The sequence below is a fragment of the Lithobates pipiens genome, unplaced genomic scaffold (assembly GCF_037356315.1).
Source record: "Lithobates pipiens isolate NorthernLeopardFrog02 unplaced genomic scaffold, aLitPip1_a1.2 Scaffold_37, whole genome shotgun sequence".
NCBI lineage: Eukaryota > Metazoa > Chordata > Amphibia > Anura > Ranidae > Lithobates > Lithobates pipiens.
In genome coordinates, this window is record NW_027507825.1 from 3,833,369 (window position 1) to 3,858,702 (window position 25,334).

The 25,334-nt window shown below is 41.5% G+C and overlaps 1 protein-coding gene across 3 annotated transcripts in view; it reads right to left on the reverse strand.

Moving 5' to 3' along the window:
• The window catches only part of ASB2 (ankyrin repeat and SOCS box containing 2), a 97,422-nt gene that overhangs the window by 33,152 nt on the left and 38,936 nt on the right, over positions 1-25,334 (reverse strand). For all 3 annotated transcript variants that reach the window (XR_013269933.1, XR_013269932.1, XM_077466669.1), the window contains exons 4-7: positions 15,234-15,400; positions 11,441-11,596; positions 8,527-8,772; positions 6,359-6,533 (exon numbers count right to left, since the gene is read on the reverse strand). Coding sequence is in view for 1 of the 3 variants with exons in the window: in XM_077466669.1 (XP_077322795.1) it covers positions 6,359-6,533; positions 8,527-8,772; positions 11,441-11,596; positions 15,234-15,400 (744 nt within the window). In the remaining 2 variants the exon portion in view is untranslated. The remainder of the gene's footprint in view (positions 1-6,358; positions 6,534-8,526; positions 8,773-11,440; positions 11,597-15,233; positions 15,401-25,334) is intronic.

Sequence of the window (25,334 nt, forward strand, 5' to 3'; positions counted from 1 at the left end):
TGCTCGGAGGTGGGTAAAGAGTGGAACCAAGGAATAGTGCTCAGAGGTGGGTAGGGAGAGCAACCAAGGAATGGTGCTCGGAGGTGGGTAGGGAGTGAAACCAAGGAATGGTGCTCGGAGGTGGGTAGGGAGTGGAACCAAGGAATGGTGCTCGGAGGTGGGTAAAGAGTGGAACCAAGGAATGGTGCTCAGAGGTGGGTAGGGGGTGGAACCAAGGAATGGTGCTCGGAGGTGGGTAAAGAGTGGACCCAAGGAATTGTGCTCAGAGGTGGGTAGGGGGTGGAACCAAGGAATGGTGCTCGGAGGTGGGTAAAGAGTGGACCCAAGGAATTGTGCTCGGAGGTGGGTAGGGAGTGAAACCAAGGAATGGTGCTCGGAGGTGGGTAGGGAGTGGAACCAAGGAATGGTGATCGGAGGTGGGTAGGAGGTGGAACCAAGGAATGGTGCTCGGAGGTGGGTAGGGGGTGGAACCAAGGAATGGTGCTCGGAGGTGGGTAAAGAGTGGAACCAAGGAATGGTGCTCAGAGGTGGGTAGGGGGTGGAACCAAGGAATGGTGCTCGGAGGTGGGTAAAGAGTGGAACCAAGGAATGGTGCTCGGAGGTGGGTAGGAGGTGGAACCAAGGAATGGTGCTCTGAGGTGGGTAAAGAGTGGAACCAAGGAATGGTGCTCGGAGGTGGGTAGGGGGTGAAACCAAGGAATGGTGCTCGGAGGTGGGTAGGAGGTGGAACAAAATAATGGTGCTCGGAGGTGGGTAGGAGGTGGAACCAAGGAATGGGGCTTGGAGGTGGGTAAGGGGGAACCAAGGAATGGTGCTCGGTGGTGGGTAAAGAGTGGAACCAAGGAATGGTGCTCGGAGGTGGGTAGGGGGTGGAACCAAGGAATAGTGCTCGGAGGTGGGTAGGAGGTGGAACCAAGGAATGGGGCTTGGAGGTGGGTAGGGAGAGCAACCAAGGAATGGTGCTCGGAGGTGGGTAGGGAGTGAAACCAAGGAATGGTGCTCGGAGGTGGGTAGGGAGTGGAACCAAGGAATGGTGCTCGGAGGTGGGTAAAGAGTGGAACCAAGGAATGGTGCTCAGAGGTGGGTAGGGGGTGGAACCAAGGAATGGTGCTCGGAGGTGGGTAAAGAGTGGACCCAAGGAATTGTGCTCGGAGGTGGGTAGGGAGTGAAACCAAGGAATGGTGCTCGGAGGTGGGTAGGGAGTGGAACCAAGGAATGGTGATCGGAGGTGGGTAGGAGGTGGAACCAAGGAATGGTGCTCGGAGGTGGGTAGGGGGTGGAACCAAGGAATGGTGCTCGGAGGTGGGTAAAGAGTGGAACCAAGGAATGGTGCTCAGAGGTGGGTAGGGGGTGGAACCAAGGAATGGTGCTCGGAGGTGGGTAAAGAGTGGAACCAAGGAATGGTGCTCGGAGGTGGGTAGGAGGTGGAACCAAGGAATGGTGCTCTGAGGTGGGTAAAGAGTGGAACCAAGGAATGGTGCTCGGAGGTGGGTAGGGGGTGAAACCAAGGAATGGTGCTCGGAGGTGGGTAGGAGGTGGAACAAAATAATGGTGCTCGGAGGTGGGTAGGAGGTGGAACCAAGGAATGGGGCTTGGAGGTGGGTAAGGGGGAACCAAGGAATGGTGCTCGGTGGTGGGTAAAGAGTGGAACCAAGGAATGGTGCTCGGAGGTGGGTAGGGGGTGGAACCAAGGAATAGTGCTCGGAGGTGGGTAGGAGGTGGAACCAAGGAATGGGGCTTGGAGGTGGGTAAGGGGGAACCAAGGAATGGTGCTCGGGCTGGGTAGGGGTGGAACCAAGGAATGGTGCTCGGAGGTGGGTAGGGGGTGGAACCAAGGAATAGTGCTCGGAGGTGGGTAGTTGGTGGACACAAGAGGTGACTCAGAAGGTGGGAGTTCCTGCACCTATTCTCTGAGATAAAAAGCCCTGCCACCAAGACACCAGACAGAACGCTGAGGCTGTCAGGAAACACGTAAGCTGGACACGCCTCTTTCCTCGATGTCCAGCCTTTGAAATGCTTTTCTCAAAAGGCCCGCGTTATGATAGGTGTGAATGGGGCCTCAAATATACAGGGGCCGGTGCTAGAATATTTTCTGCCCTAGGCAAGACCAACTACTAGCAAACCCCCCCCCCCCCCCCCCGAAAAAAAATAAAGGCTCCAAATGCTGCCTGTACAGGAATGCTCTCTCCCCTCCTTGCCATTGTTGGCTCCGTGTGCAGACTGACTGGGGAGCTGGGAGGAAGTGATGTAGCATGCAGCACAGCTTGCCTGGCACCTCATTGGCTGGATACCTCTTCTTCATGGATTGGCTGAAGTTTGCAGGAGACGGCTTCGTCTCCAGCTTACATCATCCAATCCTGCAGCTGTATGAGAAATGTCTGCGCAGTGTGAGGGTAACAGAGCAGCCATCAGAAATTTTGGGGCCCCTTACACAGCTTTAGGCCTGGGCTCCCTGGGCCTGACCCCTTTTCACCCCTTTCATTAGGGTCTCCAAAGTCCCCACCCCCTTACTTGAGAGTCCCAAGAGTCCCCTCTTCTTAAATCAGGGTCCTCAGAGTCCCCTCACTTACATCAGAGTCCCCAGAGTTCACCTTTACAACAGAGACCCTACTTGCATTAGGATCTCCAAAGTCTTCTCTTACATTAGAATCCCAAAACACCCCTTACATCAGGGTCCCCATAGTTCCACCTTACATCAGGGTCCCCGTAGCTCCCCTTAAATCAGGGTCTCCCTACCCCCCTTACATCAAGGTCCCCATAGCTCCCCTTACATCAGGGTCCCCATAGCTCCCCTTAAATCAAGATCCCCATAGCTCCCCCTTACATTAGGGTCCCCATAGCTCCCCCTTATATCAGGGTCCCCATAACTCCCCTTACATCGGGGTCCCCATAGCCCCCCTTACATCAGGGTTCCCATAGCCCCCCATACATCAGGGTCTCCATAGCTCCCACTTACATCAGGGTACCCATAGCTCCCCCTTACATCATGATCCCCATAGCTTCCCTTACATCAGGGTCCCCATAGCCCCCCTTACATCAGGGTCCCAATAGCTCCCCTTACATCAGGGTCCTAATAGCTCCCCCTTACATCAGGGTCCCCTTAGCCCCCCTTACATCAGGATCCCCATAGCCCCCCTTACATCAGGGTTCCAATAGCTCCCTCCTTACATCAGGGTCCCCTTAGCCCCCCTTACATTACGGTTCCCATAGCTCCCCCTTACATCAGGGTCCCCATAGCCCCCCTTACATCAGGGTTCCAATAGCTCCCTCCTTACATCAGGGTCCCCTTAGCCCCCCTTACATCAGGGTCCCCATAGCTCCCCCTTACATCAGGGTCCTAATAGCTCCCCCTTACATCAGGGTCTCCATAGCCCCCTTACATCAGGGTCCCCATAGCTTCCCCTTACATCAGGGTTCCCATAGCCCCCCTTACATCAGGGTCCCCATATTTCCCACTTACATCAGGGTCCCCATAGCTCCCCCTTACCTCAGGGTCCCCATATCTCCCCCTTACATCAGGGTCCCCATAGCTCCCCCTTGTATCAGGGGAATCGCTGCAATTCCAATTCGCACAGCAGTCACTGCAGAACATGTAACACACATTTGGGTAGCTGTTCATTCTAAACGATAACCCAAACGCGGTGCCATTTTGCCATGACTGTTGCGCGGCATTTTCGTGGCGAGATGCACCTTTAAAAAAAAATAAAACGCATGAAGCGTATCGCCCCCAAAAAGGAGCAAGAACTTATTTTGGGCAGCCAACACGCTGAAGTGAACGGGCTGCCCTGTGCGCGACACGTGGAATCGCGTGAGAATTGCGCCTTGAAAACCGCGAGCGCGTATATTGTGTGAACGAGGCTCAACTAATAAGACCGGATTCACACTGGCGCACTGCGATTTGACTGCAACGTGGGCATCTCTGCATTTTTTGTTTTTTTTTGTTTGTTTTAGTGGCGGTCAAATAGACTTTCTATTACATTGCGCCTTTTTTTTGACACATTTTCTGAAAGAGCACCCAAGATGCGGCACGCAGGACTTTTGGTGCAGAAAACGCAGCGCAATGGTACAGTCTGATGGAAAATCGCTGGAACTGCGGCTAAAACGCGCACAGGAACCACCGATACGCACACGATGCCGCCAAACCGGGAAACACCAAGAGATGTCCATTGACAGGGTTTACAGACCGTATACTTTTTCAGCCATTCGGGGAACTACAAGTCCCAGCATAACGGACCCTTGGTGTGCCCCTCCCTCCCCCCCCCCAAGCTGGAAGTCGCCAAGTCGCTCCAGGGTGATAGAGATGTAGATTGCAGTTGTGAAGCGCCTGAGATTCCTGAGCAGTGACATCGGACCCCCAGTGCAGGCGCTGCTGTTAGTGTTTGCTGTGCCAAATCCATTACTCATTATTTGTAAGATCTTCAAGACCTATCAGCCTGATCACCCCCACCCCCACCCCCCCGAGCATTAAATATGGAGGGGGGGAGATCACAGCGCAGGAACGACGGGAGAACATTCCTCCCAATGAGAGGAGAAATAGGGGCGTCCTGAGAGGGGAGCTGTACCCCGAAAAAAAACTCCTATCACAGATTACCAGTCCTTAGATGTGGTGACTGCATTAAGTATACCCATCAGAGCCCCCCTCCCCTCCCGAAGTGTTCATCAGAGCCCCCCTCCCCTCCCGAAGTGTTCATCAGAACCCCCCTCCCCTCCCGAAATGTTCATTAGAACCCCCCTCCCCTCCCGAACTCTTCATCAGAGACCCCCCCTCCCCTTCTGAAGTGTTCATCAGAGCCCCCCCCCCCCCTTACATCCATGTGTGCACAGCAAAATCCCTCCTTCCATAAAGGAGTGTCCATCAGACACCCTCCCTCCCCTCCCAAAATGTCCATCAGAGCCCCCCCTCCCCTCCCAAAGTGTCCATCAGAGCCCCACTTACATCCATGTGTGTCCATCAGAGCCCCCCCCCCTTTACATCCATGTGTACCCAGCAGAGTCCCCCCTTTCATCCATAGGTAAAACAGCAGAATCCCCCCTTCCATACAGGAATGCCCATCAGAGACCCCCCCTTCCATCCAGAAAAGCTCTGCAGAGCCCCCCCCCCCCTACATCCATATGGGCCCATCAGAATTTACATCCAGGAGTGTCCATTAGAGCCTCCTTCCATCCATGTGTGCCCATCAGAGTCCCTCTTACATCCAGGAGTGGCCGACAGAGTCCCTCTCTCCCTCCATCCAGGAGATCTCAGCAGAGTCCTCCCTTACATCCATGTGTTCTCAGCAGAGTCCCACCTTACATCCACATGTTCCCAGCAGAGTCCCACCTTATAGCCATGTGTTCCCAGCAGAGTCCTCCCTTACCTCCATGTGTTCCCAGCAGAGTCCCTCTATACATCCACGTATTCCCAGCAGAGTCCCCCCTTACATCCACATGTTCCCAGCAAAGTCCCCCATTACATCCACGTGTTCCCAGCAGAGTCCCCCTTTACATCCATGTTCCCAGCAGAGTCCCCCCCTATAGCCACGTGTTCCCATCAGAATCCCCCTTACATCTATGTGTGCCCAGCCGAGTCCCCCCTTACATCCATGTGTTCCCAGCAGAGTCCCCTTTTACATCCATGTTCCCAGCAGAGTCCCCCCCTATAGCCACGTGTTTCCATCAGAATCCCCCTTACATCTATGTGTGCCCAGCAGAGTCCCCCCTTACATCCATGTGTTCCCAGCAGAGTCCCCCCTTACATCCACATGTTCCCAGCAGAGTTCCCCTTATAGCCCTGTGTTCCCAGCAGAGTCCCCCCTTACATCCACGTGTTCCCAGCAGAATCCCCCTTATAGCCCTGTGTTCCCAGCAGAGCCCCCCTTATAGCCCTGTGTTCCCAGCAGAGTCCCCCTTACATCCACATGTTCCCAGCAGAGTCCCCCCTTATAGCCACGTGTTCCCAGCAGAGCCCCCCATACATCTATGTGTGCCCAGCAGAGTCCCCCCTTACATCCTTGTGTTCCCAGCAGAGTCCCTCCTTACATCCATGTGTGTCCAGTCCTTCTGAAATTTGATATACTTCTCTGGGAACATTGGGCGTTTGGGACCTTCTTTACACCCCTCCCCCCCATGTGGATGTGCCTGTGTCTCATGCATTTCAGTGCAGTGAATGATCTGCCCTACATGTGAGCGGCGGAACCGCATGTGCGCTCCAATGGTGTGATCGGGGCCTGACCTGGATGGGACTCTTTTATTTTTTACTTTATTTTGTTTACACAGAAAAAGTATCAACACAGAGGAGACGGGGCCTAAAACTTTTCTAGTTTAGATAGTGATTGGCTATCACTGTGATCATGGGCAGTATGGGAATGGTGGCACTTACTCGTCATTATCCCGCTTCTTGGCGGCGATGTGGATGGGAAGAAATCCGTCTTTATTCGGCTTGTTGGCGTCCGCCCCTTGCGACAGCAGGAACTTCACAATATGTTCGTGCCCATTCTTACTTGCCTCGAACAGGGCGGTGGCGTTGTCATTGGCCTGAGTGTTAATGTCGGCTCCTGTTAAAGGAACAGTCCACCCATCAGTATACAGTAGCACTATGCTGCTGAGGAGGCGTGGCCACACAGCTCCAGAAACATTGGCGGCGTGGGGGTTCCCCCAATTCATACCAGGCCCTTCGGGGTCTGATATGGATGTTAAGGGAAACCTTAACGCCAAAATAAAAAAAATGGTGTGGCCCCCCCCCCCCCAAATCTATACCAGACCCCTATCCCAGCATATAGCCCAGCAGTTCATGAAGAAGGGGGGAGGGGCCAAGCGAGTGCCCCTTCATTTCGAACCATGCCAGGCTACATGCACTCAACATGGGGGGCGGGTTGGGGAAACGGAGACTCTGCCCCTCCAAAGCACCTTGTCCACATGTTGATGGGGACAAGGGCCTCTTCCCCACAACCCTGGCCTGGTGGTTGTGAAGGTCTGTGGGTGGGAGGGGGATTATCGGAATCTGAAAGCCCCCTCTAACAAGGGGATCCCCAGATCCCTCCCCCCAACTAATTCACCAAAAAGTGTTGAAAAAGTAAATAAAAAGGCAGACAAAGATAAGGGTCTGGTATGGATTTTGGGGGAAACCCCACACAGTTTTTTTTTACATTTTTGGTGTGGGGGTTCCCCTCAAAATCCATACCAGACCCAAAGGGCTTGGTATGGATTGGGGGGACCCCATGCCGAAATAAATAAAAAATAGTGCCCCCCCCCTGAACCATACCAGGCCACATGTCCCAACATGGGGAGGTTGCTTTGGGGTAGGGGGCCCTGGCCTGGTGGTTGTGGGGGTCTGCAGGCAGGGTGCTTATTGGAATCTCAAAGCCCCCTTTAATAAGTGGAACCCCAGATCCCACCCCGCCCCTTTACACATTCACTAAAAAGTGTTGAAAAGGACTCAGATAAGGGCCTGGTTAGGTATGGATTTTGGGGTGGACCCCACACCCCTTTACCAGACCATAAGGTATAGATTAGGTGGGGGTGGGGACCCCACATGTGATTTGTTAATAACGGCAAAGCTTTTCTTTTCATTCAGCTGCCAGCAAGGAATCGCATCCTTAACAACCAATGAGCCTGTCGAGGGAACCCCGCTGACACAGCTGATGACTCATCGGTTGTTAAGGACGCGATGGCTGCCCTTCTCCTTAAAGAGTAGCTCCAGCCCCCCCCCCGAAAAAAATTAAAGTCAGCAGCTACATACAGTAAAACCTTGGAATGTGAGTAATGCGGTATACGAGATAATACATTTTTTAAAAATCCTGACTCGATTTGCGGGCGTTTGTCTCGTAAGACAAGCAGGATCCAAGCTTCTGGGGTGTGCAGCGCTGCATGTGGCCAGAGGTTCGGGGGCGCCGGTGACGCTCGGGGACACTCGGAAACACTACGTTCTCTGGCGCCCCCGCACCTCTGGCTACATGCGGTACTGCAGTGACACTGGAACAAAATAACTGAGTTCCCGTTGATTCCCAGGGGGAAACTCGCTTCGATATACAAGTGTTTTGGATTACAAGCATTCTTCTGGAACGGATTATGCTCGCAATCCCGGGGACCACTGTATACTGCAGCCGCTGACTTTTCATATTAAAAAACAAACAGAATCTTGCGAGCTACCGTGTGAAAATCCAAATGATAATTAGAGATGATTAAAGGACAGCTGCTAGCATTGATCGCGTCCCATAGGCTCGTGCCAAAAGGTTTTATACCAATAGTGGTGGTGAGATATTCTATTTTTATGTAACATTTTATATAGGAACAGAGTATCTCACCACCACTATTTAACTGCAGCCAGTAAAATGATGGTTTAGTACGGTTACCGTATGATTACATTGGTATACGCGACATTATATTGGTATAAGACGGTATTTCCGCACGTTTGTCTTAAAGTGGTAGATACCGCGTTATTAAAAAGGAGCCCGGTGTAATTCTTTCATCCAGAATGCATGGGCAGCAGCATTAGAATCACATAGAAGGGAGGTCCTCTCCTTGGCGATCCGGCCAACGGTAACCTACCGCATTTCAGGATGTACCGCAGCGCCTCCAGCTGCCCGCTCTGCGCCGCTACAAACAATGGGGTGATGCCGTAGCAGTTCTTAGCCTCGATCTTGGCGCCGGCTTTCACCAGGATGTCCATGATGTCCAGAGAGTTCCTGGCCACCGCCTCATGAAGCGCCGTCCAGCCCTGGTTACACCGGTGGTTGACGTCGGCCCTGAATGCCACCAGCGTCTGAACTGCGTCCGCGTTCTTCCGTTCGCAGGCTGTGCAGAGCAAAAACAGTGGACACATGAGCTAACGATCAGATTAATATGACCGTGGTGCAACCTGCTCTAGTCGTGACACCGAAAAGTAGACATGTGCAATTAGTTTCTTTACGGAATCAGTTTTTTATTTTTAAAAGAATTTTTAAAAATAGTAAATTTGAATATTTGAAAATGCGCAAATTCGAAAATTTGAAAATTTGTAAATTCTAAAATTCGTAAATTCGAATATTTGAAAATTTGTAAATCCATAAATTTTTATATTCGTAAATTCGTAAATTCGGAAATTAAAATGTTCAAATTTACGAATTTTCGGATTTCCATCATAACAAATGACCCAAAAATCAAACAAACAAAAAATAAAGAAACAAAAATGAAAGCAAATTTTTCTGAATATACGTAAATTTGAATATTTGAAAATTTGTAAATTCCAATATTCTAAAATTCATAAATTCGAATATTTGCAAACTTGTAAATTTGAATATTCAAAAATTCGTAAATTTTTATATTTGGAAATTCAGGATTTCGGAAATTAAAATTTTCGAATTTGTGAATTTTCGAATTTCCATCATAATGAATGACCCGAAAAAGAAAAATGAATGAAACAAAAATGAAAACAAACATTTTTTTCCATATATTCGTAAACTGGAATATTTGAAAATTCGTAAATTTGGTAATATTCTAAAACTCGTAAATCCAATATTTGAAAATTCGTAAATTTGAATATTTGAAAATTCATACATTTGAATATTTGAAAGTTTATAAATTTGAATATTCGAGAATTCATAAATTCATAAATTTGAATGTTCGGAATTTTGGAAGTAAACATTTTTGAATTTATGAATTTTTAGATTTCCATCATAACAAATGACCCAAAAAAAAAAATAGATTTTTTTTCAGCAGTGCACGTCTACCGCAAAGAAAATGTGTGTCCAGTTTATTAAATGGGAACTGCTACAAAATATTTTAACTACATAAAGGAGTTGGAAAGTCTCATGCTTTGCATTCTACGCATCAAGGTGAAAAACCTTTTTTGCCGCAGCTGCCCACCCCTACCCAGAGAGCCCCCCTTTATATTCTTACCTGAAAGTGATAAATCCATCGACGATAATGACGAGGAATTGAGCCCTTTTGTGGCTCTTTTTTTTTACAAGTTAAAATTAAGTATTGTTTTCTAGAAATTACTTATAACCCCCTCCCCTCCCCCCCCCCAAACATTATACTTTTTTTGTTTTTTGTTTTTTTAGCGGAGACCTTAGAAAATAAAATAGCAATTGCTGCAATTTTTTTATGTTGCAACGGTTTTGTGAACGCAATTTTTGGGGAAAAATACACCTTAATGATTAAAAAGAAGAAAAAATACATACTCCTTTTTTTTTGTAAAATCTGAAAAATTATTTTATGCCGAGTAAATAGAATACCTAACATGTCACACATGAAACCTCACATGTGTGGTGCGAATACCGTTTACGGTACGCGTGTGCGACTTACGAATGCATTTGCTTCTGTGTGTGAGCAGGGAGGGATGGGGGTACTTTCATTTTTTTTTTCCTTATTTATTTTATCATTTTTATTTTTTTTTACACTTTCCTTTTAATTTTTTTCTTATTTATTTTATTTATTATTTTTATTTTTATTTTACAATTTCCTTTAAATTTTTTTTTTCTTATTTATTTATTTATTTATTTTTTTACACTTTTATTCCTATTACAAGAAATGTAAACTTCCCTTGTAATAGAAATAAATGACGACAGGTCCTCTTCATGGAGAGATCCGGGGTCAAAAAGAATCCAAATCTCTTCTTTATCTTTAAAAAAAAAAAAAAAAAAACTTTATTTTCTGACCGGAAGTGATGTCATGACGTCGCTTGGGTCCTCCAAGGCCATAGAGGCGATCAAAGAGTATCTACTTCCTAAGTACAATTGACTGCCAATTTTACTTAAAATAAATGTGACAGCCCCCCCCCCCCCCCACATCAATAAAATCCCATATAAGTTTTAATACGTTAAAGCAGAACTCCAGTTAAAAAAAAATGAAATAAAATAAGCTTTGGCTGCAATATTCACCTTCAATTATTCCCCCCGCAGTACTTTCTTCTGTCACTAGAGGCCCTCAGTCTGACAGCGAGCCCAGCCGCGACAGTGAAAGGAGAAGCAGCACAATCATCTCTCCATCACTGCGCTCTCTCCTCCTATCAGCGTGCCTCTTGCCAGCGCATGAGCTGATTGGCTCCTTGTGCTGCTCCTTCTTTCCACACTCCAGCCCTGCTGCACAGGGACTGCAAGAGGGTGATACCAGGGCGCATTCTTTTTTATGTCTATATCTGCCCAAAGTTCGAAGGTCGTTTTCAGAAATGATCCCGCCATGAAGGTCCTTATTCGGGAACTTCCTGTTATAGGGTGACAACGCTCTGTCCGGTCACCCGGTTGCGCTCTTGCATTGTCACCCATGTGGACATTCCCAGCACATGTCACAGACGCGACCCATTGTTGTCACCATCAGATAATCTGCCCTGAAAAATGCCACCCAGCCTTCGCCGGGGGGTCTGTGGGCATGGAGTGGGGTGCATAGAGAAGCACAGAGAGCCAGTAATGGCATCAGGCATATTGATGAGGGGGAGGGGAGGACCAGGGAAAGGATCATGTGATCAGTTCTTAGAACCTTTTACCTTTATACAGAGGAGTCTCCCTCGACTTGTTCACAATGTCCGGCTCGGCTCCGTGCTCCAGCAAGTAATGCAAGCAATCCAAATTCCCCCGCACAGCAGCAAGATAGAGCGAGGTTTCCTCTTGCAGAGTGCGCTGGTCGATGCTCGTCGGGAACGCTGTGTGAAGGAAAATTTGTTCGGGATAAATACTTCTGTGTTCTCATAGAGCCTAACTCCAGGAGTGGGGGAGGGGATCAGTTTTTTTATAACTGTGCCCATTATTATTATTATTATTATTATTATTATTATTATTATTATTATTAATTGTTATGTATTTATTATGTATTTATTATTATTATTTTATTTATTTATAGTTCAATATTTTTAATTCAACTTGCAAAGAATAACATTTTATTGGGCTATTAATATTTATGTATTATTATTATTATTATCATTATCATTTTATTTATTATGTATTTATTATTATTATTATTATTATTTTATTTATTTCTAGTTTAATATTTTTTATTAAACTTGCAAAGAATAACATGGTGAGCAACAGTTCTGCTTATGTAGGTATTATTATTTAGTTATTTATTTTTGTCAGGGTTTCATTTATTTATTTGTTATTTTTTTGTTGGTTTATTATTATTATTATGATTATTATATTTTTATTATTATTATTTTATTTATTTTTAGTTCAATATTTTTTATTCGATTCACAAAGAATAACAGGTATTGTTTAGTTATTTATTTTTGTTAGGGTTTAATTTATTTATTTGTTAATTTTTTTTATTGGTTTATGATTATTTATTATTATCATTTCATTTATTTATTATGTATTTATTATTATTATTATTATTTTATTTATTTCTAGTTCAATATTTTTTATTCGACTTGCAAAGAATAACATGGTGAGCAACAGTTCTGCTCACACAGGTATTATTATTTAGTTATTTATTTTTGCTAGGGTTTAATTTATTTATTTGTAAAAAAAAAAATATTGGTTTATGATTATTTATTATTATTATTTATTTATTTTGAATTTATTATTATTAGTATTATTATTTTTCATTATTTATTATGTATTTATTATTATTATTTTATTTATTTTTAGTTCAATATTTTTTATTCGATTCACAAAGAATAACATGTTGAGCAACAGTTCTGCTCACACAGGTATTGTTTAGTTATTTATTTTTGTTAGGGTTTAATTTATTTATTTGTTAATTTTTTTTATTGGTTTATGATTATTTATTATTATCATTTCATTTATTTATTATGTATTTATTATTATTATTATTATTTTATTTATTTCTAGTTCAATATTTTTTATTCGACTTGCAAAGAATAACATGGTGAGCAACAGTTCTGCTCACACAGGTATTATTATTTAGTTATTTATTTTTGCTAGGGTTTAATTTATTTATTTGTAAAAAAAAAAATATTGGTTTATGATTATTTATTATTATTATTTATTTATTTTGAATTTATTATTATTAGTATTATTATTTTTCATTATTTATTATGTATTTATTATTATTATTTTATTTATTTTTAGTTCAATATTTTTTATTCGATTCACAAAGAATAACATGTTGAGCAACAGTTCTGCTCACACAGGTATTGTTTAGTTATTTATTTTTGTTAGGGTTTAATTTATTTATTTGTTATTTTTTTTATTGGTTTATGATTATTTATTATTATCATTTTATTTATTTATTATGTATTTATTATTATTATTATTATTATTTTATTTATTTCTAGTTCAATATTTTTTATTCGACTTGCAAAGAATAACATGGTGAGCAACAGTTCTGATCACACAGGTATTAATATTTCGTTATTTATTTTTGCTAGGGTTTAATTTATTTATTTGTAAAAAAAAAAAATTATTGGTTTATGATTATTTATTATTATTATTTTTTTTTTGAATTTATTATTATTAGTATTATTATTTTTCATTATTTATTATGTATTTATTATTATTATTTTATTTATTTTTAGTTCAATATTTTTTATTCAATTCATAAAGAATAACATGTTGAGCAACAGTTCTGCTCACACAGGTATTGTTTAGTTATTTATTTTTGTTAGGGTTTAATTTTTTTATTTGTTAATTTTTTTATTGGTTTATGGTTATTTATTATTATTATTTTCTTTATTTATTATGTATTTTTTATTATTATTATTATTATTATTATTTTATTTATTTCTAGTTCAATATTTTTTATTCTATTCGCAAAGAATAACATGGTGAGCAACAGTGCTGCTCACACAGGTATTGTTTAGTTATTTATTTTTGTTAGGGTTTAATTTATTTATTTGTTAATTTTTTTATTGGTTTATGATTATTTATTATTATCATTTTATTTATTTATTATGTATTTATTATTATTATTATTATTATTTTATTTATTTCTAGTTCAATATTTTTTATTCGACTCGCAAAGAATAACATGGTGAGCAACAGTGCTGCTCACACAGGTATTATTATTTAGTTATTTATTTTTGATAGGGTTTAATTTATTTATTTGTAAAAAAAAATGGATTGGTTTATGATTATTTATTATTATTATTTATTTATTATGAATTTATTATTATTAGTATTATTATTTTTCATTATTTATTATGTATTTATTATTATTATTTTATTTATTTCTAGTTTATATTTTTAATTCAACTTGCAAAGAATAACACGGTGAGCAACAGTTCTGCTCACACAGGTATTATTATTTAGTTATTTATTTTTGTTAGGGTTTAATTTATTTATTTGTTAAATTTTTTTTATTGGTTTATGATTATTTATTATCATTTTATTTATTTATTATGTATTTATTATTATTTTATTTATTTCTAGTTCAATATTTTTTTTTCGACTTGCAAAGAATAACATGGTGAGCAACAGTTCTGCTCACACAGGTATTATTATTTCGTTATTTATTTTTACAAATATTCAGAAAAATTCGTTAAACGGGTTTTCGTTAATTCGGATATTTTCTAATTAATGAATTTGTCGATATTTGTTAAAAACAAATTTGGAACGGAAGGAATTGCACGTGTCTAAGCACAGATGGGAAGGCTGGAAATATCTCTTAGACTCCTTTACACTGAAGATCGCCCCGCTAAAACGAGACATGTTTTACTGGCGCTGTGCGGGGGCGGGATCGGGGGCGGGATCGGGGGTGGGAGCGGGGGGGGGGCACTTTTAACTCCAAAGAAGGGGTTAACAAAGGGTTAAAAGCACCCAAAAAGCTCCGCTGCTGAAGCCCTTTGCAGGTGCCCCTTCATTTCAATGGCGGGGCGGTTTAGGAATTAGGAGCGATGTGTATACAAGCTCTCCCGCACCGCACCAAAGACAACGCTTGTAGAACTTTTTCTAACGTCCCACAAGCACCCCGCCCCGGTATGATGCCCGCGGGCTCTCACATTGGGGTGGCATGGGAGGGGTTTTCCAGGTGCTTTACAGGCGCTATAACTCCTGAAAAAGGCCTTCAGTGTGAAAAGGGTCTATTTGTCCCCGCTTTCCATGTGATCACCAGGACAGAAATAATTCACGTAGACAACACATGCGTGTTCGTTCTGTGTGTGAATGGGACTAAAAAAACGACTGTAAATGGGCCATACCCTGTTCTGTTTGAATATAAATGATTGATTTAAAACAGAAAATACCACATTTGGCCACTAGATGGAGGCAAAAAGCTCAGGAGTGTCCTATAATGCTTATCTCCATCTAGTGGCCACATGTGGTAATGTCCTCACAATGTTATCAATGGTTAATGAAGGATGTTGAGGGCTGTGAGCTGCTGCAGACCTTGGAGTAAGACCTTCAGACAGCCGAGGGACCCGTAATATGCCGCCTCGTGGATGGGCAGCCAACCGTCTTTGCTGGGCTCGTTCAGCCTCTTCCCCGATTTCATGGCAGCGGTCAGTCCCTCCTCGTCCCCCTTCCTGATCATCTCCTCGATGGGGTTCGGTTCTCTATGAGAGACAATGGAGGATCATCAGACAAAACTTATCCAGAGACCCCCAGAGTGTAATATATATATCCAGAGACCCCCAGAGTGTAATATATATAGAGACCCCCAGAGTGTAATATATATAGAGACCCCCATAGTGTAATATATATCCAGAGACCCCCAGAGTGTAATATATATCCATAGACCCCCTGAGTGTAATATATATCCAGAGACCCCCAGAGTGTAATATATATCCATAGACCCCCAGAGTGTAATATGTATCCATAGACCCCCAGAGTGTAATATATATATCCATAGACCCCCAGAGTGTAATATATATCCAGAGACCCCCAGAGTGTAATATATATCCATAGACCCCCAGAGTGTAATATATATATCCAGAGACCCCCAGAGTGTAATATATATATATATATATATATATATATATATATATATATATATATATATATATATATATATATATATATATCCAGAGACCCCCAGAGTGTAATATATATATATATATATATATATATATATATATATATCCAGAGACCCCCAGAGTGTAATATATATATCCATAGACCCCCAGAGTGTAATATATATATATCCAGAGACCCCCAGAGTGTAATATATATATCCATAGACCCCCCAGAGTGTAATATGTATCCATAGACCCCCAGAGTGTAATATATATATCCATAGACCCCCAGAGTGTAATATATATCCATAGACCCCCTGAGTGTAATATATATCCAGAGACCCCCAGAGTGTAATATATATATATATATATATATATATATATATCCAGAGACCCCCAGAGTGTAATATATATATCCATAGACCCCCAGAGTGTAATATATATATATATCCAGAGACCCCCAGAGTGTAATATATATATCCATAGACCCCCCAGAGTGTAATATGTATCCATAGACCCCCTGAGTGTAATATATATATCCATAGACCCCCCTGAGTGTAATATATATCCATAGACCCCCTGAGTGTAATATATATATCCATAGACCCCCAGAGTGTAATATATATATCCATAGACCCCCAGAGTGTAATATATATCCATAGACCCCCTGAGTGTAATATATATCCATAGACCCCCAGAGTGTAATATATATATCCAGAGACCCCCAGAGTGTAATATATATCCATAGACCCCCAGAGTGTAATATATATCCATAGACCCCCAGAGTGTAATATGTATCCATAGACCCCCAGAGTGTAATATATATATCCATAGACCCCCAGAGTGTAATATATATCCATAGACCCCCTGAGTGTAATATGTATCCATAGACCCCCAGAGTGTAATATATATATCCAGAGACCCCCAGAGTGTAATATATATCCATAGACCCCCTGAGTGTAATATATATCCAGAGACCCCCAGAGTGTAATATATATCCATAGACCCCCAGAGTGTAATATATATATCCAGAGACCCCCAGAGTGTAATATATATATATATATATATATATATATATATATATATCCAGAGACCCCCAGAGTGTAATATATATATATATATATATATATATATATATATATCCATAGACCCCCAGAGTGTAATATATATATCCATAGACCCCCAGAGTGTAATATATATCCATAGACCCCCTGAGTGTAATATATATCCAGAGACCCCCAGAGTGTAATATATATCCATAGACCCCCTGAGTGTAATATATATCCAGAGACCCCCAGAGTGTAATATATATCCATAGACCCCCAGAGTGTAATATGTATCCATAGACCCCCAGAGTGTAATATATATATCCATAGACCCCCAGGGTGTAATATATATCCATAGACCCCCTGAGTGTAATATGAATCCATAGACCCCCAGAGTGTAATATATATATCCAGAGACCCCCAGAGTGTAATATATATCCATAGACCCCCCTGAGTGTAATATATATCCAGAGACCCCCAGAGTGTAATATATATCCATAGACCCCCAGAGTGTAATATATATATCCAGAGACCCCCAGAGTGTAATATATATCCAGAGACCCCCAGAGTGTAATATATATATATATATATATATATATATATATATATCCAGAGACCCCCAGAGTGTAATATATCCATAGACCCCCTGAGTGTAATATATATATCCATAGACCCCCCTGAGTGTAATATATATCCAGAGACCCCCAGAGTGTAATATATATCCATAGACCCCCAGAGTGTAATATATATATCCAGAGACCCCCAGAGTGTAATATATATATATATATATATATATATATATATATCCAGAGACCCCCAGAGTGTAATATATATATCCATAGACCCCCAGAGTGTAATATATATATATCCAGAGACCCCCAGAGTGTAATATATATATCCATAGACCCCCCAGAGTGTAATATGTATCCATAGACCCCCTGAGTGTAATATATATATCCATAGACCCCCCTGAGTGTAATATATATCCAGAGACCCCCAGAGTGTAATATATATATTCAGAGACCCCCAGAGTGTAATATATCCATAGACCCCCTGAGTGTAATATATATATCCATAGACCCCCTGAGTGTAATATATATATCCATAGACCCCCCAGAGTGTAATATGTATCCATAGACCCCCAGAGTGTAATATATATATCCATAGACCCCCAGAGTGTAATATATATCCATAGACCCCCTGAGTGTAATATATATCCAGAGACCCCCAGAGTGTAATATATATCCATAGACCCCCTGAGTGTAATATATATCCAGAGACCCCCAGAGTGTAATATATATCCATAGACCCCCTGAGTGTAATATATATCCATAGACCCCCTGAGTGTAATATATATCCAGAGACCCCCAGAGTGTAATATATATCCATAGACCCCCAGAGTGTAATATATATCCATAGACCCCCTGAGTGTAATATATATCCAGAGACCCCCAGAGTGTAATATATATCCATAGACCCCCTGAGTGTAATATATATCCAGAGACCCCCAGAGTGTAATATATATCCATAGACCCCCTGAGTGTAATATATATCCAGAGACCCCCAGAGTGTAATATATATCCATAGACCCCCTGAGTGTAATATATATCCATAGACCCCCTGAGTGTAATATATATCCAGAGACCCCCAGAGTGTAATATATATCCATAGACCCCCTGAGTGTAATATATATCCATAGACCCCCAGAGTGTAATATGTATCCATAGACCCCCAGATTGTAATATATATATCCATAGACCCCCAGAGTGTAATATATATCCATAGACCCCCTGAGTGTAATATGTATCCATAGACCCCCAGAGTGTAATATATATATCCATAGACCCCCCAGAGTGTAATATATCCATAGACCCCCTGAGTGTAATATATATATCCATAGACCCCCCTGAGTGTAATATATATCCAGAGACCCCCAGAGTGTAATATATATCCATAGACCCCCAGAGTGTAATATATATATCCAGAGACCCCCAGAGTGTAATATATATATATATATATATATATATATATATATATATCCAGAGACCCCCAGAGTGTAATATATATATATATATATATATATATATATATATATATATATATATATCCAGAGACCCCCAGAGTGTAATATATATATCCATAGACCCCCCAGAGTGTAATATATATCCATAGACCCCCAGAGTGTAATATATATATATCCAGAGACCCCCAGAGTGTAATATATATATCCATAGACCCCCCAGAGTGTAATATGTATCCATAGACCCCCAGAGTGTAATATATATATCCATAGACCCCCAGAGTGTAATATATCCATAGACCCCCTGAGTGTAATATATATATCCATAGACCCCCTGAGTGTAATATATATATCCATAGACCCCCAGAGTGTAATATATCCATAGACCCCCTGAGTGTAATATATATATCCATAGACCCCCCTGAGTGTAATATATATATCCAGAGACCCCCAGAGTGTAATATATATCCATAGACCCCCAGAGTGTAATATATATATCCAGAGACCCCCAGAGTGTAATATATATCCATAGACCCCCAGAGTGTAATATATATCCATAGACCCCCAGAGTGTAATATATATATCCAGAGACCCCCAGAGTGTAATATATATCCATTGGCCCCCTGAGTGTAATATGTATCCAGAGACCCCCAGAGTGTAATATATATCCATAGACCCCCTGAGTGTAATATATACATATATATATATATATATCTATATATATATATATATATATATATATATATAGATATATATATATATATATATATATATATATAGATATATAGATATATATATATATTTTTTTTTTAATTACACTTAGGGGTATTGTAATTTAAAAAAATTAAATTGATTAAATAACACATCAAATATTTGTTAATTATTAACAATAATTATAAATTAAATACCAGTATTATTATTATTATTGTTTTGTTTATTTTATAATTATTATTACCAATAATAATAATAATAATAATAATAATAAATAAAATACTAGAAATATTTACTATTATTGTTGTTGTTGTTATTATTATTATTATTGCTATAATAATAATAATAATAATAATAATAATAATAATAATAATAATAGCAATAATAACAATAATAGTAAATATTTTATTATTATTATTTTTATATAGTTACATAGTTAGTCAGGTTGAAAAAAAAAGACACAAGTCCATCTAGTTCAACCCAAAAAACAAAAAAAAAAACAAAAAAAAAACTTACAATCCCATATACATAACACGTTCCTATACCCACAGTTGATCCAGAGGAAGCCAAAAAACCCAGCAAAGCACAATCCAATTTGCTACAGCAGGGGAAAAAAATCCTTCATGATCCTCCAAAATTATTGTTGAATAAATAAAAAAATATATATAATTGTTAATTATTAACAATATTAAATAACATCATAACAACAACAACAATAATAATAATAATAATCAAAAAATAAATAATAGCAATATTTATTATTATTGTTGTTAAATAAAAAATATATATATATATAATTGTTAATTATTAACAATGTTAAATAATATAATAATAATAATGATAATAATAATAACAATAAATATTATTTTATAAATAATAAAATAATATAAAAATATAAATAAAAAATAATAATAAATATTATTTGTTTTTATTAGTATTAATAACAAATTAAATAGCAAATTAGAATAAATAAGTAGAAAAAACACAATTTGCAATCAAAAATTGGGAAAGGGTTTAGTTAAAGGTAGAGCAAGCAAAATGAACCTGAACCGGATGGTGAATTTATCGGACAAATGAAAGTGAATATTTTGGCAAATTCCCAGCAATCCGCCTCTTATACGGGGAGTTCGGATACAATTCTATATGAGAGCTCCATACTATTAAAGCGGAACTAAACCCTCCTCCTCCTCTTTATAGCCAAGGAAGCCGCCATCTTGGCCTCTGTTGGATCTGCAGTTGGCGTGGTGCTGCACATGTGATCAGTTATGACACCGGCCATTTAATGACAGTTCGGATGAGAGCACAAGCAACTGTGACTGTCATCCATTCCCTTGCTTGTCGCTGTTTAGGGAAACAATGAGATCGATGGGTTTAGTTCCATGTCTGACCTCTAGACAGGCTGGTCCGGGGGCTCCGGCGCGTCTTCATTCGCTGACCCTGCCCCCCTGACTCTCTGGATTGGCATGCTTGGTACTGAACCCAGAGGCAGCCAGGAAACCGGCATTTTCAGAAACAGAAAAGCAATGCCCCCCCCCCCCCCCATGCAGGTTTCCTTTAAATAAGTTAAAATCCTTTTACTTTTATGCTTGAGAGGAATAATGAGTCAGGCGGGGGATGGGCGGGAAGCCAAATTTACTCTTCGGAGGTGCCGGGAGAGATGACGCCCCCGACAAATTGCTCAATTCCTGACAAGTTGAACTTTTCTTTTTTTTTTTGTCTTTTTTTTTGCCATGTAAACATTTTCTCCGCGAATCCCTCGGAAAGGCCGTGCCGCCTTTCTGGGAGAAGTCGCGGCGTTTCCTGGTAACTTAATGCGCGGCAATTAGGCGGCCGATCGCTGTAATCCACGCGGAGTATACACACATTACATAAACACGTCCGGGAGAAACGATTATTTCATTGCCGGAGATAATTGCCGCCTGTGTGGCGGAGAGCGACGAGCGCGCGGCGGAGCCAAGACAAACATGGCCGCTGAGTCCTCGCAGATGCTGCAGTCCGCCAGATTGCCCATCAGTGACCGAGCGAATAATCCGAATACAAAACGTACAGCGATTGTGCGAAGAAATACGTATATTGTGCTAGAAAATTACTCAGAACCCCCCCAACATTATATATATATACACACAGTATCTGACAAAAGTAAGTACACCCCCCAGTGACATTTGTGTAATTCTTTTCTTCTCATGTGACAACACTGATGAAATGACACTTGTCTACAATGTAAAGTAGTGAGTGTACAGCTTGTATAACAGTGTACATTTCCTGTCCCCTCAAAATAACTCAACACACAGCCATTAATGTCTAAACTGCTGGCAACAAAAGTCAGTACACCCCTAAGGGAAAATGTCCAAATTGGGCCCCAAAGTGTCAATATTTTGTGTGGCCGGCATTATTTTCCAGCACTGCCTTCACCCTCTTGGGCATGGAGGTCAGCAGAGCTTCATAGGTCATCACTGGAGTCCTCTTCCCCTCCTCCATGATGACATCACGGAGCTGGTGGATGTCGGAGACCTTACGCTCCTCCACCTTCCCTCTGAGGATGCCCCACAGATGCTCAATAAGGTTTAGGTCTGGAGACATGCTTGGCCAGTCCATCACCTTTATCCCCCAGCATACATTGAATAATTTTATAATGATACATTTTATTTGTTTTGAATTGCATAATTTCCTAATTCTCCTGCAGTTGCTGCATCTTTTTTTTTTTTTGGGGGGGGGGGGATTGCCAGGGCATTTTTGTTACCCCCACACTGAAAAAAAATGTCATTGCAATTTCCACATTGAAAGTTCTTGTATATCTTCAATTTGCAAGTTAAGGCAAAAAAACTGAATGTTAGTAGGCTAGTTCCTGTTCTCCTGTTCTGGTCAAATGTTTTGCATTGATTTAAAATGGAAAATATCGCATTTGGCCACTAGACGGCGGTAAAGATCATAAAAATGCCCTATAATATCTATCTCCACTAGATGGCGGTAAAGATCATAAGAATGCCCTATAATGTCTATCTCCACTAGATGGTGGTAAAGATCATAAGAATGCCCTATAATGTCTATCTCCACTAGATGGCGGTAAAGAGATCATAAATGTGCCCTATACAGCAAAACTTGGGATTGCGAGTAACGCGGTTTACAAACGTTTCGCAATTCAGGCTTTTTTTTTATTTTTTCGAAATCCTTGACTCGATTTGTGAGCGTTGTCTCTCAAGACAAGCGGGATTCAAGCCTCTGGGGTGTGCAGTACTGCATGTCGCCATAGGTGCCGGGGGCAGCAGTGATGCAAGTGTTTCTGAGTGTCTCCGGTGCCCCCCTCCTGGCCACATGCAGTACTGCATACACCAGCAGTGACAATGGAACAAATTATTTGAGTTTCCATTGATTCCTATGAGGAAAATCGCTTTGATATACGAGTGCTTTGGATTACAAGCATTCTTCTCGAACGAATTATGCTCTCAATTCAAGGTATTACTGTATTAATATCAAAATCCACTAGATGGCATTAAAGGCCATAAGAATGTCCTATAATATCTAGCTCCACTAGATGGCGGGGTAAAGATCATAGGAATGTCCTATAATATCTAGCTCCACTAGATGGCGGTAAAGATCATAGGAATGTCCTATAATAATTAGCTCCATCTAGTGGCCATATGCGGTATTGGCGCTATAATTTTATAAATGATTACTTCATAACGTCAATGATAGATGATTTCAGGGCTCAGACAGCCCAGGGATCCATAATATGCCGCCTCATACATGGGCAGGCAGCCATCCTTGCTGGGCTCTAGTGGCCATGTTGGGAGGGGCGGGCGGGGGGGTGCTGTACATACAGTGGTGTGAAAAAGTGTTTGCCCCCTTCCTCATTTCCTGTTCCTTTGCATGTTTGTCACACTTAAGTGTTTCGGAACATCAAACAAATTTAAACAATAGTCAAGGACAACACAAGTAAACACAAAATGCAATTTGTAAATGAAGGTGTTTATTATTAAAGGTGAAAAAAAATCCAAACCATCATGGCCCTGTGTGAAAAAGTGATTGCCCCCCTTGTTAAAACATACTATAACTGTGGTTGTCCACACCTGAGTTCAATTTCTCTAGCCACACCCAGGCCTGATTATTGCCACACCTGTTCACAATCAAGGCATCACTTAAATAGGAGCTGCTTGACACAGTAAGGTCCACCAGAAGATCCTTAAAAGCTACACATCATGCCGAGACCCAAAGAAATTCAGGAACAATTGAGAAAGAAAGTAATTGAGATCTATCAGTCTGGAAAGGGTTATAAAGCCATTTCCAAAGCTTTGGGAATCCAGCGAACCACAGTGAGAGCCATTATCCACAAATGGCGAAGACATGGAACAGTGGTGAACCTTCCCAGGAGTGGTCGGCCGCCCAAAATTACCCCAAGAGCGCAGCGACGACTCATCCAAGAGGTCACAAAAGACCCCACAACAACGTCCAAGGAACTGCAGGCCTCACTTGCCTCAGTTAAGGTCAGCGTTCATGCCTCCACCATCAGGAAAAGACTGGGCAAAAATGGCCTGCATGGCAGAGTTCCAAGGAGAAAACCACTGCTGAGCAAAAAGAACATCAAAGCTCGTCTCAATTTCTCCACAACACATCTTGATGATCCCCAAGACTTTTGGGACAACATTCTGTGGACCGATGAGACAAAAGTGGAACTCTTTGGAAGGTGTGTGTCCAAGTATATCTGGCGTAGAAGGAACACTGCATTTCATAAAAAGAACATTATACCAACAGTAAAATATGGTGGTGGTAGTGTGATGGTCTGGGGCTGTTTTGCTGCTTCAGGACCTGGAAGACTTGCCGTGATAAAAGGAACTATGAATTCTGCTGTCTACCAAGAGATCCTGAAGGAGAATGTCCGACCATCTGTTCGTGTACTCAAGCTGAAACGAACTTGGGTTCTGCAGCAGGACAATGATCCTAAACACACCAGCAAGTCCACCACCGAATGGCTGAAGAAAAACAAAATGAAGACTTTGGAGTGGCCTAGCCAAAGTCCTGACCTGAATCCTATTGAGATGTTGTGGTATGACCTTAAAAAGGCCGTTCATGCTCGAAAACCCTCTAATGTAACTGAATTAGGACAATTCTGCAAAGATGAGTGGGCCAAAATTCCTCCAGGACGCTGTAAAAGCCTCATTGCACGTTATCGCAAACGCTTGGTTGCAGTTGTTGCTGCTAAGGGTGGCCCAACCAGTTATTAGGTTTAGGGGGCAATCACTTTTTCACACAGGGCCATGATGGTTTGGATTTTTTTTCACCTTTAATAATAAACATCTTCATTTACAAATTGCATTTTGTGTTTACTTGTGTTGTCCTTGACTATTGTTTTAATTGGTTTGATGTTCCGAAACACTTAAGTGTGACAAACATGCAAAGGAACAGGAAATGAGGAAGGGGGCAAACACTTTTTCACACCACTGTATCTTCCTGAAAACATCCCAGCACCCACCTCAGTCCTGATGCAAGCAGTGGGCGGGCTCTTGGGAGGAGTTATGCAAATATCCCAAGGCCGTGATGGCCGGAGATCCGCCCCGGAGGAGTGGGAGGTATTTGCATAGGTAACGCCCACATGTGATGCTGGGCGTCCATAAACAAAGAGACTGAAATCCAATGAGTGAAAGGGGGCGGAGCCAGGCACAGTCAGGCTGGGGAGGAAAGGACTAGATGATGCTGGACGTTCTCCAGCCAGGAAATGAGGGCGGGGCTCTATCTGACTTGCTGCAGCTTCTAATGCACATTA